The 13,493-nt window shown below is 38.6% G+C and overlaps 1 protein-coding gene across 1 annotated transcript in view; it reads right to left on the bottom strand.

The window, feature by feature from the left end:
* Window positions 1-7,371: 7,371 nt before the first annotated feature.
* SLC16A1 (solute carrier family 16 member 1) overlaps window positions 7,372-13,493 on the bottom strand; it is a 43,925-nt gene continuing 37,803 nt past the window's right edge. Inside the window, exons 4-5 of the mRNA XM_003793866.3 lie at window positions 11,645-12,511; window positions 7,372-9,302 (exon numbers count right to left, since the gene is read on the bottom strand). Coding sequence (XP_003793914.1) covers window positions 9,028-9,302; window positions 11,645-12,511 — 1,142 coding nt within the window. The 3' untranslated portion in view covers window positions 7,372-9,027. The remainder of the gene's footprint in view (window positions 9,303-11,644; window positions 12,512-13,493) is intronic.

Here is a 13,493-nt window from a genome sequence, read left to right as displayed (position 1 = left end):
GCTACTTGGGAGGCTGAGGCAAGAGACTCACTTGAGCCCAGGAGTTGGAGGTTGCTGTGAGCTGTGATGCCATGGCACTCTACTCAAGGGGACAGCTTGAGGCTCTGTCTCAAAAAAAAAAAAAAAAAGTGCTGGGCTATTTTACAACTCTGCAGAAATTTAAGTTAACTTGGGGAGGGCTGATGACAGCACAGATGTTTTCTGTCTAAAGTATGATAAAAAATGCAAATGGTTCCTGTTCCTGGCAATGCAAATGAATTTTACCCAGCAGAGAACAAATCTTTATAAGCCCAATTCTCATGTGAAAATAGTTATAAAATCCTACCGGTTCCTTCCTTAATGAATAAATTAAACAAACAATTGTTTATCCTATATCTATATATTTTATGATTTCACCATTTGGACAATTATCCTTTCACAGTGGTATCTATGATAGAGGTAGTGATAATTAATACTTACTGAGCACATATTCTGTTAGGCACTTTGCTGGAGCTTTCAGATTGTATCTCATTTAATCCTCCTGGCAACTCTGTATTTGTTCTATTCTACAGACGTAGAAACCTAAAGTGCCATATCTGTAATGTGTATCCAGAGACCTGGGGTTTGACACAAAGATTTGTTCTCTAACTGCACTGTAGCTATAAGAGCAATTAAAATAAAATTGGGGAATCAGGTAAGGCTTTTTAGAAGAGAGGACATGAACCAAATTTCAAAGGACGCAGAGCAGGTACAAAAGGGAAAGAAGGAAAGAATTTCCAGGTATAAGTCAGCTCTAAGAAATTCAGTTGGTGGGCGGCGCCTGTGGCTCAAAGGAGTAGGGCACTGGCCCCATATGCCAGAGGTGGCGGGTTCAAACTCGACCCCAGCCAAAAACTGCAAAAAAAAAAAAAGAAAGAAAGAAAGAAAGAAATTCAGCTGGGCTGGAAAACAAAGTGTGGACCGAGGACCCACAAGAACTAAGACTGAAGAATGATGCTCAAGGAGGGCCTGTGAGTCAAGGCAAGGAGTTCGGACTTTATCCTCAAAAGATTTTAGGCAAAGAAATGATATGATTAGATTCGACCTTATTAGCTTTATTATATTTGTTCGAAGTTATTAAAGTGGTATAGGCTTATTAGTAGTAGTACTTAAAAAGGAACAATGCTGAGATATTTGGCCCCTGTAGAAAAACCATTTTGACAGCCATGTTGAAGGCTGGACTGGAAATGGTGAGATCAGTCAGGGAGGTTATTAGAAACCAAGCCAATTGGCAGGGAAAAATAAAAGGAGGGGATGGAAAGGAGGAACAGTAAACGAGTAGAATCTGTGCGATTTAGCAACTGATGAGGTACGTGGAGGGCAGAAAAGGGAAACAGGGACGGGCGGGTGCACCAGCCAGAGCCCTCCAAAGTGCCTAGCTCAGAAGCTCCCCACTGTAGGCCTGTTTATTTATTCTTAGCATTTGAGATCAGAGATAGTACTTGGAATTTAAAAGGAATAAGGCTGTTATCAAGTCTGTACCGCTCCCATTCTGAAAAGCATATAGAGTATGACCAGAAGCACTCAGGCCCTCTTCTTTTGGCATCAAGTGGTTAAAAGAAAAAAAATGAATGAATAGAAAGGAAAAGAAAGATAAATTATGAATTATAAACCTTCTCTCAATAATTATGCACATACAGATTGCCGGCACACCAGGTGACTTTTAATCTCAGTCCAGTTCCCCTCCTGGCCTTCTTAATGGCTTCTGGCCACTTCCTCTTGGGATCTGGCCAGAGTAAGCTCAGGAAATGCAAAGTTTTAATTCTGGAATCAGTAAAGCATATTAGGAAAGGAAATCCTCAGTGAAAAAAAATCACATTATGCATTTCAAAGCCAAGGGAAAGAATTGTAAATTAGATTGTGAATTTGTTGGGGATAGAAACCATTTTACTCACTTTGGTGCAGGACCCATGTGATTGGTTTGGCCATTACTCACCCTCAGGGTCACCCAGGATTTGGTCTCTTCCATCCTTCCGTCCAGCACAGCCTTCAGCTTTAGTAGCTGAGCTGTCTGCGGTCTTGCTTTTGTGCTCCTCTGACAGCAGGGGAAGATACCCTGCCAGGATGAGGCCCAGCTAAATGGTATTTTAAATTATACCCACTTCCCTCGGATGGATCAGGTGATGGGACTATTGAAAGGCCTTTGTAAACTCTGGTAAACTGTATCATTCCCAGCTGTTCTTTTTTCAGGTTGGTTCTAATGACTTAACTGATGCTTGCTACACTGTATTGCACCACTGTGCGCTTGGTGTATTATACATGGGTCATCATCAAAGTTTTGAGATATATAAAAATCAAGAAAGGTAAAATTCGCGCAGATGGAAACAAATGACACACATTACCATGCGCTCAACAATATGCTGTGTATTTTCACTCTTAATCCTCACAACAGTTTTATCACATTTATCAAAGAGGCTTAGAGAAATCAACCTGCTGAAAAATAAATTTTTTAATCTTTTTATGCTTTCCCAAGACATGGTTAGAGTTTTCTCTGTGCTAGCCCAACAGCGCTGTTACTACATGGTCTTCTTATTTTGTTCACTGCTATATCCCTTGTACTCAGCAAATAGAGCCAGGCATATAGAAGGTGCTTTAAAAAAAATACTGGTTGGTGAATGAATGAAGGCTGATCTTCTACACTGCTCTATTCTGAAAATGCTGTTTTCCTCACAACTTACTATCTGTTGCCTATTTTCCCCTACTAGAGTGTAAGATGCCCATAAAAGCAGATTATTGTATTTTGTTCACTGCTGGATTCTCCAAGTCTACAACAATTCCTAAGGCATAGTAAGGGCCCAATAAATATCTGTTGGTGAATGAACAAATGGTAGCTGTATGGACAAGAAAATTCCACCCATCTTTTTGTGACATCAGTGTACTTTTTCCTCATGCTGATCTAAGTAAGAAAATGCTTGAGAACAACCACAATACCATGATGTGGGAGACTGGGGAGTGCTGACTGCTCTGGCTTCCTGAGTCACACGTTCACTTGTAGCTCAGAGATGATCAGAAGGGGAGCCACATGAGCACTGGGTCCAAGAGCACTGCCTGTGGGAAGGAAGCACTGGTGGCCTGTGGACTCTACAGCTTGGTCTAGCACCAGCAAATAATGACTTCATTCCACCATGCTCTTGAGTTCCACTCCTTTCACCAGAGTGCAACTCTTGGTGGAGCAGAAAAAAGCAATCTGCTTGTAATAATCATTAGGTGCATTTTCTTAGGAGTCAAATGTCTCTTGCCAGAACATTTCCAGATCTAATGCACTGTTTTTTCCTCTTCATAAACCAGTAGTACGTGCTACATTAAACATTTTAATATAAAGGTAACCATCACATTAAGAAAATTTCGAACATACAGGCTACCTGTGGTGGCTCATGCCTATAATCTTAGCACTCTGGGAGGCCAAGGCTGGTGGATTGCCTAAGCTTAGGAATTTAAGACCAGTCTGAGAAGGAGTGAGACCCCATCTCTAAAACTAACAGCATTGTGGTGGGTACCTGTAGTCCCAGCTATCTGGGAGGCTGAGACAAAAGGATGACCTGAGCCCAAGAGTTTAAGGTTGCTGCTATGATGCCACAACACTCCATCCTCCATCAAGGGCAACAAAATGAGACTGTCTCAAAAAAAAAAAAAAAAAAAAAAGAACAAAAAAAGAAAAGAAAAGGAGAAAAATTTTAACGTGGAAAAATATAGAAAAAGTCTTGTAATTTTACCATACTCACTAAATTATAATTTATTTATATGTTTTCTTTTTTCCTATGGGTGGATATATGTATTGTCATACGTGGGCACACTTCATGCTAGTCTGTATGGTTTTTCACTTAGCATTATGTCATGTTTATATCACAAGGACTTTGTAATTATCCATCTAAATATTCCTATGTAAGGATTTCTCAAAGAAATTGATAATTTCAAAGACAAACTTTCTTAAATTTCTAAATCTAGAATTTTTAGGGAAAAGGATAAGATGTGAACTCATGGTGCTTGGTACATATTACAAAACTACTTTCCTAAGATGTTATACCAATTTACTCAGCCACCAACTGATAATTTACCATCTAAACTATGTCACTGAAACATTGCATAGTAGGAAAAAGAGAAATCTCATCAACTTTTCAATTTTCATTTAAAGACACTACTAGGGATAAAGAACTTTAACCCTAATTAGTCACTAGTTATATTTCTTCTCTTACAGAATCATCACAAAGTTTATCTAGGAGGGGATCCCTTCTATGGATGAGTGTGATATTATGGGTAGAAAGATCAGCTGGGTGCTGCAGCGCAGCGGTTAGAGCACAGGTGTTTAAACCCGGGGTCTTGAGTTTGAGCCTCACCATGGCCTGATCTTAAAAAAAAAAAATGAAAAGAAAACAAGACCAAAAGGGCTTTGGGATTCAAATACATCTTATGTGAAGAGCTGGACATATATGCACCTACCATGTAGTAAAGTGTTAGCTCTATTCGTTCATTTATCAAAGAAGGACTAATCGATATTTGTAAGGCTAAAAGTAAATCTAATCAAAAGGAGGATTTTGATCATTTGGCTAATATTCTTAAGAGTCACTCTGAAACCGCCCCCTACAAGTAAGGATTCCCTTTAGGAACTATGATGGTCCATTTTTTTCATAAACATTTTTTAATAGTTAGCTGTTTATACTCATTAAGCACTTGCTTAACAAAAGCTGTCACACATCAATTAACTTTCATGACAGCCCACATCAGGGGCCCTCAAACTTTTTAAACAGGGGGCCCCTTCACTGTCCCTCAGACTGTTGGAGGGCTGGACTGTGGGCCAGGATGGGTCGGCTGCTAAGCAGGACAGGCAGCTGCAGCAAAAACACCCAGTGGGCCAGATAAATGTCCTCAGAGGGCTGCATGTGGCCCATGGGCGGTAGCTTGAGGACCCCAGGCCCACATGATGGGTGCAAATTATTAACACCTTACTAGGTGGCTAAGTAAACTGAGGTTACACAGCCTCAATTTGAACCCAAACAGCCTACCTTGTTAATTAACCAGTAGGCTATGATTTCTAAAACTAGCTATTGCTATCTTCTCTAGGCAAGTCAGGGTAAAGTCAGCAAAAAGTAAAGAAGCCCATGCTCTTGAGCTGAGAAAGATACTCTACAATTACACATGCTGCTGTTTCCAATTGCTTACATTTGAATGATTTTGCCTCTGTGGTCTGAATGGAGAAAAAAAGGTGACTGAATCTAATACCCTATAGCTAGAACATATTTCACAGAGTGATGTACTTGAACGCCCACCACTTCCCATCCAGATGCTTCTGAACTCCAAAGCAACTTGGCCTAATTGCTCATATTTGTGCAAACCAGGCAAGCGTGGGTTGATACTTCCACTCAGGCACTGGAAGACTGATCCCAGTTATACAAAGTCTATCATTAACTCTTCCATGTCTTCTAGGCAAGTGCCTGACATGATTACTGAAACAGGCCACTTTGCAAAGGTGAAAATTTACTGCTAATTTCTTCATCTTTCTAAATGTGTGTATGTGTGTGTGAAGGGGGTGATACCTGTGCTGATGATTAAGTGTATTATACTGTGAACCATTTCCTAAGGAAGGTAAAACCCAGACATTTAGGTTTTTCATACAAACATGCAACCAATACCCAATTTATCAGCCTGAAATTCAATACAATAAAACACTGGTTCATACAAAAATATTGTCTTTTTACAACTTTTCCTTTTTAAAATACATGGTAAACAATTTTAATATTGACATATCTTGATATAGACAGCAACTACTAAATTCAGACAATCCAAGAATCCCAACAGACAATTCTTCATTAATGTGACTAAATTAAGGATAAAATACCTCTGAATTTTCCATAGATACATTTTACCATCCTTTCCTTAATACTTTTTATACAAACTGTTCCTTTATCTTGGCTAATTAAGACAGATTAATTCTCAATGGGTTTAAGCTTAATATAATAATATGTTCTGGTTTATGTTACCACCTTCTGTAATTGCGCAACTTATCGGTTTCTTAAATAATTTGCCTGCTTTGATTTGGGAGCCTGTTCCTATACTCTGAAACAGCCTACATGCCTGTAACTATCTAAGAGCAGCATATGTGCTCTCTGTAACTCACGGAGGGTATGAGGCAGAGAAAAGGAAAACACAGGCAGGCACTCTATGCATAGTACATCTATTTTCCCAAAGCAGACACTGAAACCACATGAAGGGAAATAAAACTTCAAATGGAGTCAAGTCGTAAAATGGAGGAAGGGGTAACAGACTAGATCAGAAAGCCCATTTGCTTCAAGTGTTGACTTGCAACTCAGTGATGATCATCAGGAAGAGACGGCACAGAGGAGGCCTGTGTTGAGTTTTAGTGTTGGCTCTATTATGAAAACTGATACTGAATAAATTCCTTAATCCTGTTGTCTTCACTGAGAAGAGACAGGGTTAGAGGAGGGATAAGAAATACAGTTCCAACTCTGAGCCAGGTACAAGCGTGGAGACGTTGAAGCTTCAGTTCAAGACCACTGCAATAAAGTGAGTATCACTAAAGCAAGTCACACAAACTTTTTGGTTTCTCAGTGATGTGAATGTTATGTTTATACTATCCTGTAATCTTTTAAGTGTGCAACAGTATTATGATGGATAAAAGTATGTACTTTAACTTCAAAATACTCTATTGCTAAAAATGCTAATGAAGTGAGCACATGCGATTGGAAAAGTGGCACCAAAATCAAATCTGTAAGGGGAAAAAAAGCAGTATCTGCAAAGTAAAACAAAAGAGGAATGCCTGGCACTAACTTGTGCCTGTGAATGCAGCAACTTCAGAACCCTTCTTTCTAAAGAGCAGTGGTTAATCTGCATCACAAAACCCTCATTTTACTAACAAGAGTCAACACAGATGATGGGGGAAAAATAATTTTTTACATTTGCTTTCCTTTTTTAAAAAAATATTTCTTTCACTTACATTCCCTTATCAACAGTAACACTCATTTTTATAGAAGGGAAAAGAGGTCAAACTGTAGAATGGCAGAATTCAAACTGGGGCCAATACCCTCCTATAACACAACTCCCCCACCAGCCCTAACAACACAGGCATACAAAGAGCTTTTCTTGTGTCCCTAAGGTTAACTGCTTTGGATGCTCTCACTTTAAATGAGATGGTTTCAAAATCCCCTCACGCTTGTCTTAAAGCAAAGAAGGGGAAAGGAGAAAATTAAAATAAGCCATATATGCAAATCTCAAGGTACATAAACTGAATCATTTAATTTAATATGAGCAAGGGCCAAATTGAAACTTGATAATGAAAACGAAGATACAGCAATATTTTCTTCAAGAAAATAAACATTTGGAGGGAGAAACTTTTTCTAAAAAAAATGTTTATTTGGAAAAGTCAGCATCTTATACAAGGTTGTATATCTATACTTTCATCAATTACAGTGGTATTTTAAATGCTTTTAATATAATTTATTGAATACTATATTTTTCTGCTTCAATTTAAGATATTTAGACTAAAAAAATATTTACAGTTTTCATTCTGGTCCACCTTCCTGCCTATCCTTTATGTTGAATCCATTTCTCTACTTTTCAAGAAAGCGAAAAGAGTCACAAAATTTTTAGGTTTATGGGAGAATAAGCCTGTATCCAATAATTCCAAGCATAACATAATTTAAGGCCTTCTCAGAAAAAAGAAAAGGAATTACTTAGCAAAACTAAGCAAGCACACTTTGCAACTTTCCTCCCAATCTTATCTTTATCGGTTTGCCTGGTGCCAAATTTTTCTGGCCTTCTCTAATTTGCAAACATTGAAAAAAAAAAAAATACCAAACATGGCAGCTCCTGTGGCTCAAGGAGTAGGGCGCTGGCCCCATATGCCAGGGGTTGCGGGTTCAAACCCAGCCCCAGCCAAAAACTGCAAAAAAAAAAAAAACCCAAACACACTGACTATCTCACACAGCTCTAAGCTAAAAGCAGATATAAATGGGACCACTGTGAATCAGAGGGGAAAAATTCCAGGGGGAAAAAAAGATTCCAACAGCCACAACGCTTTAATGGAGGTTTTGGAGAAACCTAAGTTGAATTTAGCTGATGTTTGAAATATCTGTCTAAATATAATTAGATGTGTTATATTTACTAAGGAGGCACAAACAGATAGTTTGATATATAGTTTTACAGATTTTAATACTAAGTTTTACAGTTTGAAAAATAATACCAAGTGATTTCAAAAGGGGCAATCATCTATAACCACTCAAAATGTGTCATGAACAAGGGAACAAAAGTAGTAATTTAATGAAAACAACTCTCAAGTGCTTATTTGGCTTCTAATAAGCATTCCAAGAAAAAGTACCCAAAAGGTGTTAACAAATATAATGTGGCAAGAACAGCCAAGATATTTCCAAAGTTTTATGCTTTAAATTTCCTAAATATATAGCTAGGAGGCACATATGCCAGGCAACTACTGATGCTAGGAAGATATTTTAGTCAGCATTTCTTATAAGACCTCCAACTTTCAACCAATATTTCTATTCATAAATTTTCCAGTGATAATGTCTGACAATGTATTTACAAATAGCAAGAAAGCAAGATTAATTTTTAATTTTAGATTTGCCTCAACAAGTTAGTTATTTTTTCTTTTAATGCAATGCTCAAAATTGATGAATTTAGCAGAATGGTTGAAAAAGTTAAGGCTCTCTAAAGAGTTCTAGAGACTAAAACTTAAGGCACATATTATAATCTTCATGACACTGTAAAAAGCTAAGATTAAAACAAATAAACCAAAAACCCCAAACCTACTTCCTTCCCTCATCCTTTTGCCATCAAACCACTCCCTCCCAAAAACATATGGCATTTTTAATTCAGGCTATTGGTAAGGAGTGAAACAAAAATTCCATCAATGAACACCTGGTATGATTTTCACATAAATGTCCACTATCTGCATTGAGCACCACTGGGAGATTACAGGCCAGTAGAATATTTTCGGATATCTTAAGTCATGAACTGCTCCATTTACCCTTCAGCCCCTTGGGTTCAGACTGGACTGTCCTCCTCTTTGGGGCTTCCTTCTGTGCCCGTCTGGTCTAGAGATTCTGCTGCTTTAGTAACTTCTTTTGACTTCTCAGCAGCGTCTATACTGATCTCCTCCTCCTTACTTTCCTTATACTTCTCTTCTGCTTTCTGTTCTTTTGCCAAAAGTCGATAATTGATGCCCATGCCAACGAAGAGATAGATACCTGCAATAATTAGGATTACACCACATGCCCAGTATGTGTATTTGTAGTCTCCATACTTGTCATTGAGAGAACCTAGACATATTAAAATTAAAAAAAAAAAAAAAAGTTAGGTGGATAAGAGTAAACAAGGTTTCTTTTCCCAAACAAAGCTTAAGGATCCACTCAGAAAGATGTCAGTTCAATCTTCACAGGGCCCACAAATGACAAACTGGTATATAAAGGAATTACAAAAATTATTTGGGCTTCTGTTTATAATACCTCACTTGTTTTGTAAGGCCTTACATATTCTGTTATTCTCTGCAATTCAGAAGTAATTAAGTTTGGCAAATCTGAACTGGGAAAGACACAGAGATCACCTGGAATCAATTTTCTTAATACACTATGGAAAAAATTGTAGTCTTGTCCAAGACCATACAGCTATTGCAATTAACCAGGCCAATGTTCTTTCTCTATCAGCATTTCCCAAAGAGTGTTCCTGTGAACATCTATCCTGTGCTAAAAATATAATAGCAATACCTTGACACCATTCTAAGTGTTTAATTCTTAAACAGTCAGATTTTGTTGTCCTCCCTGGAGAGATGTAAGAATTGAAACACACAGACATTAAAGCTAGTAAAGTAAGTAAAATAGCTTGTCTTTAAACCCAAGAAGTCTGACTCTAAAGTGTGCACCTTTAACTACCACACTACAGGATAGTACTCTAATGTTTCATAAGTCAAATGAATTTGGAAAATGGCATATCATATTCTTTTCTATTGAATAATCACAACATACATGAACATATTAAAAGCTTTATGAGGTCCTATAGTAAAGAAACTTATTAAACTTGGTGTTTCTTTTTTTTTTTTCTGGCCATCAAACTCTTGTTATAGCAAAAATTTATTAGCCTCTCTTTAAACAGGTATCTCCTGGAATAAACTTTGGAAAACTCTACACTACATGTACACAGGACCTACTCCAACCAATTCAGATATTATTCAATTTGGGTCTCTAACCCAGGGCATCATTCATATTCATATTGCAATATTCATTCAGCAATATTTATTAAGCCACTATCATATACTAGGCACTGGCTCTGCTAAGCCCTGAGGATAAGTATGAGCAGGGGAGATAACATGCATAGTCAGTGGAGAAGAGAACTGTTAATCAAATAACTAAGCAAACTGTGAAAGTGCTACAAGGATGGGGTTGGGAGGAGCAAGTGGGTCAGGAAGGCTTCCCTTAAAGTATGGATTGTGCTGAGACCTGCAGGAGGATAGGAATTATCTAGGAGAAGGCAATGGGACAAGAATCCAGGCAGAACAGTAAGTGCAAGGGCACAGTGGTAGGAGGAAGCACAGTGTGTGAGAGAGAAGGAAGAGGGGCCAAGTGGCTGAAGCAGTGAGAGCAAAAGGCCAACGGGAGGAAACGAAGCTGGAGACACAGATGGGGCCAGGCAATGCAGTGCCTTGCAAGCCACATCAGGGAGTTTGATCTATATCCTAAAACCAAGAGTTTTAAGAAATCTCCAAGAGTTCTAAACTAGAGATTTCCAATAGACTGAAGAACTACAGTGAATATAGGCACACCAGTTAGGAACAACCCAAATAGACAGGGGCTTTGGGTAAAGGTGGTAGTTGTGATGGAGAAAAATGAGCAGATTAGAAAAAGACTTAGGAGATAAAAAACAGGCAGGATTTGGTATGAGGTGGAAGGAAGAGAGCAGTATCTAAAGACAGCTGCACATCTTCTCTTATGTATCCTCACTCCCCAAATCAAAATTCCCAAGGTATGATTCAAATCTAGAAAGGAGGACCAAATTATTTTTTTTACTACTGAGCTTGAAGTATGTAGTAACGTTAGGAAATAGTCCCCAAATTATGACTGACTTACTAGCTGTGTAATCCTAGGCAAATTACTTCACTGTCACCCTAGGTAGAGTGCTATGGCATCACAGCTCACAGCAACCTCAAACTCCTGGGCTTAGGCGATTCCCTTGCCTCAGCCTCCTGAGTAGCTGGGACTACAGGTGCCTACCACAATGCCTGGCTATTTTTTTTTGTTGCAGTTTGGCTGGGGCCGGGTTTGAACCCACTACCCGTGGTATATGGGGCCGAAGCCCTACTCACTGAGCCACAGGCGCTGCCCTAGAGTTGTTTTTCTATAGTAAGCATATTAGTTTTATGATAAGAAAAAAAAATTTTAAAAAGCACTGATATCTTTGATCCCCTTTCAGTTTGACAGTTTAATTCAATTCTGTAAGTATTTGAGCAATTATACTATATTAAACACTGTGCTAATGCCAAGGGTACAGAAATAAGAAAGAGTTGGTCTTGGTCAAATAGCTCACTAATCCCTGCTTTCTTATCACCTTGCCAATCTTGTATGTCTGTTTTATGATAAGAGAACTACAGAGGTAAGGAGTTATACTATACCTAAAAGCGGTGGCCCCAAGAGAACAGGACAGCATTCCACAATGGTCACCAATCCCACAGCGCTGGAGAACCTCTGAGGTCCGACAAGGTCCATCAGTGTTTCAAACAATACGGAGCTGAGCCACCCAAAGGCAAATCCAAAGAATCCGGCATAGATACACAACCCAATATAGGTGGTGGATAAAGGTGCTACCAGATGACACACTCCATTTGCAATAACAGAAGCGGCAAAGAAATACTGAACTCGAGGTCTTATCCACTTTGTGTTGGCTACAAGTCCCATAGAAGGTCTGGCTACCATGTCAACGAAAGCCAGAATGGAAAGAAGGAAGGCAGACTTCTCACTAGAAAAATGCTTACTCTTACCATAACTGCTAAGAAAGACTAAAGGTGTAAAGAGTCCAAAAAACATGATCACGTTTCCAGACAGATACAGCAAAAAGCCTCTGTGAGTGAATAGGGATAAGTCCAGGAATTTATTAATTTTTTGGTAGAATGATGGGCTCTTTTTCATGTGGTGTCCTCCAATAAGATCTGTATTTGCATCACTTCTACTTTTTTTTATATCAGATTTTCCAGCTTCGTCAAGGGATTCTTTAGATCTATCCTTCCCTGCATTAGTTGGCTTGGGCCCTATTGGTCGCATCAGAGATCCTGCTACACAACAGTTTAGTAGGAAGCCCCCAAGAATTAGGAAGCTTCCTCTCCAGCCAAAGATACCGAAGAAAGCCTGATTGACAGGAGCCAGGGTAGAGAGGAACACAGGGCTGCCTGCCATGGCCAGCCCATTTGCCAGTGGTCGCTTCTTGTAGAAATACTTGCCAATCATGGTCAGAGCTGGGTTCAAGTTGAAGGCAAGTCCAAGACCTGTGGAAGAGGGGGAAAGAAATCCCACATACTATTATAAACATTAGAAATTATTTAAAATTACTGAACAAGACAACAAAACTAAAATAAGAGACATAAATAATGAAAAGAAGACGAAAATCCTATTATTAGAGGAGATGTTATACAGTGGTTTAAAGTGTGTATTCTTTTTTTTTTTAAAGGTAGTCTCACTCTGTGACCCTGGGTAGAGCGCTGTGGCATCATCATAGCTCATGATAACCTCAAACTTTTGGTCTTGAGCAATCCTCTTGCTTCAGCCTCCCAAGTAGCCTGCCACCACACTTGGATAGTTTTTCCATTTTTAGTAGAGATGGGGTCTCATTCTTGCTCAGGCTGGTCTCGAACTCCTAAGCTCAAGCAATCCACCCACCTCAGCCTCCCAGAATGCTAGGATTATAGGTGTGAGCTACCACACCTGGCCTAATATAGACTCTTAGACTATATGGGTTTAAACCTCAGCATCACAGCTTACTGGCTATCTAATCTCAGTTGTATATACCTTCCTATGACTGTTTCTTAATGTGTAAAACAAGCATAGGGCAATGTTTGGAGAAAAAAAAGATTTGTAAAGCACTTAGAACAGCTCCCAACATGTAGTAAGCATTCAATAAATATTAGTTACTTTATTATTATTGTTTTTATTATTTGAAGGTGAATAATTGTTTTGTCATGTCTAACAAAATCACCTGAATGGTTATTATAACCATGTAAGATCGTTAAGCAGACAATTATCAAACAGAGATTTACAATACAAAACACAATACAAAATGATCCCTTTCACTATAGTACCAAAAACTAAAAAATGTGTACTTTATAGGGCTAAAATTGCGAAACTTTCCTGAGAGGTCAGAGAATTAAAAATAACACACAAAGTTTTAGGAAAATAAAACACAACACTGTCAAGATGTCAAGGTTCTTCAAATGAATGCACTAATTTAATGTAATCCAGTGAAAATGTCAG

Source organism: Otolemur garnettii, unplaced genomic scaffold (assembly GCF_000181295.1).
Source record: "Otolemur garnettii isolate 467f Iridium unplaced genomic scaffold, OtoGar3 scaffold00073, whole genome shotgun sequence".
Taxonomy (NCBI): domain Eukaryota; kingdom Metazoa; phylum Chordata; class Mammalia; order Primates; family Galagidae; genus Otolemur; species Otolemur garnettii.
This window is presented reverse-complemented; position numbering and strand designations above follow the sequence as displayed.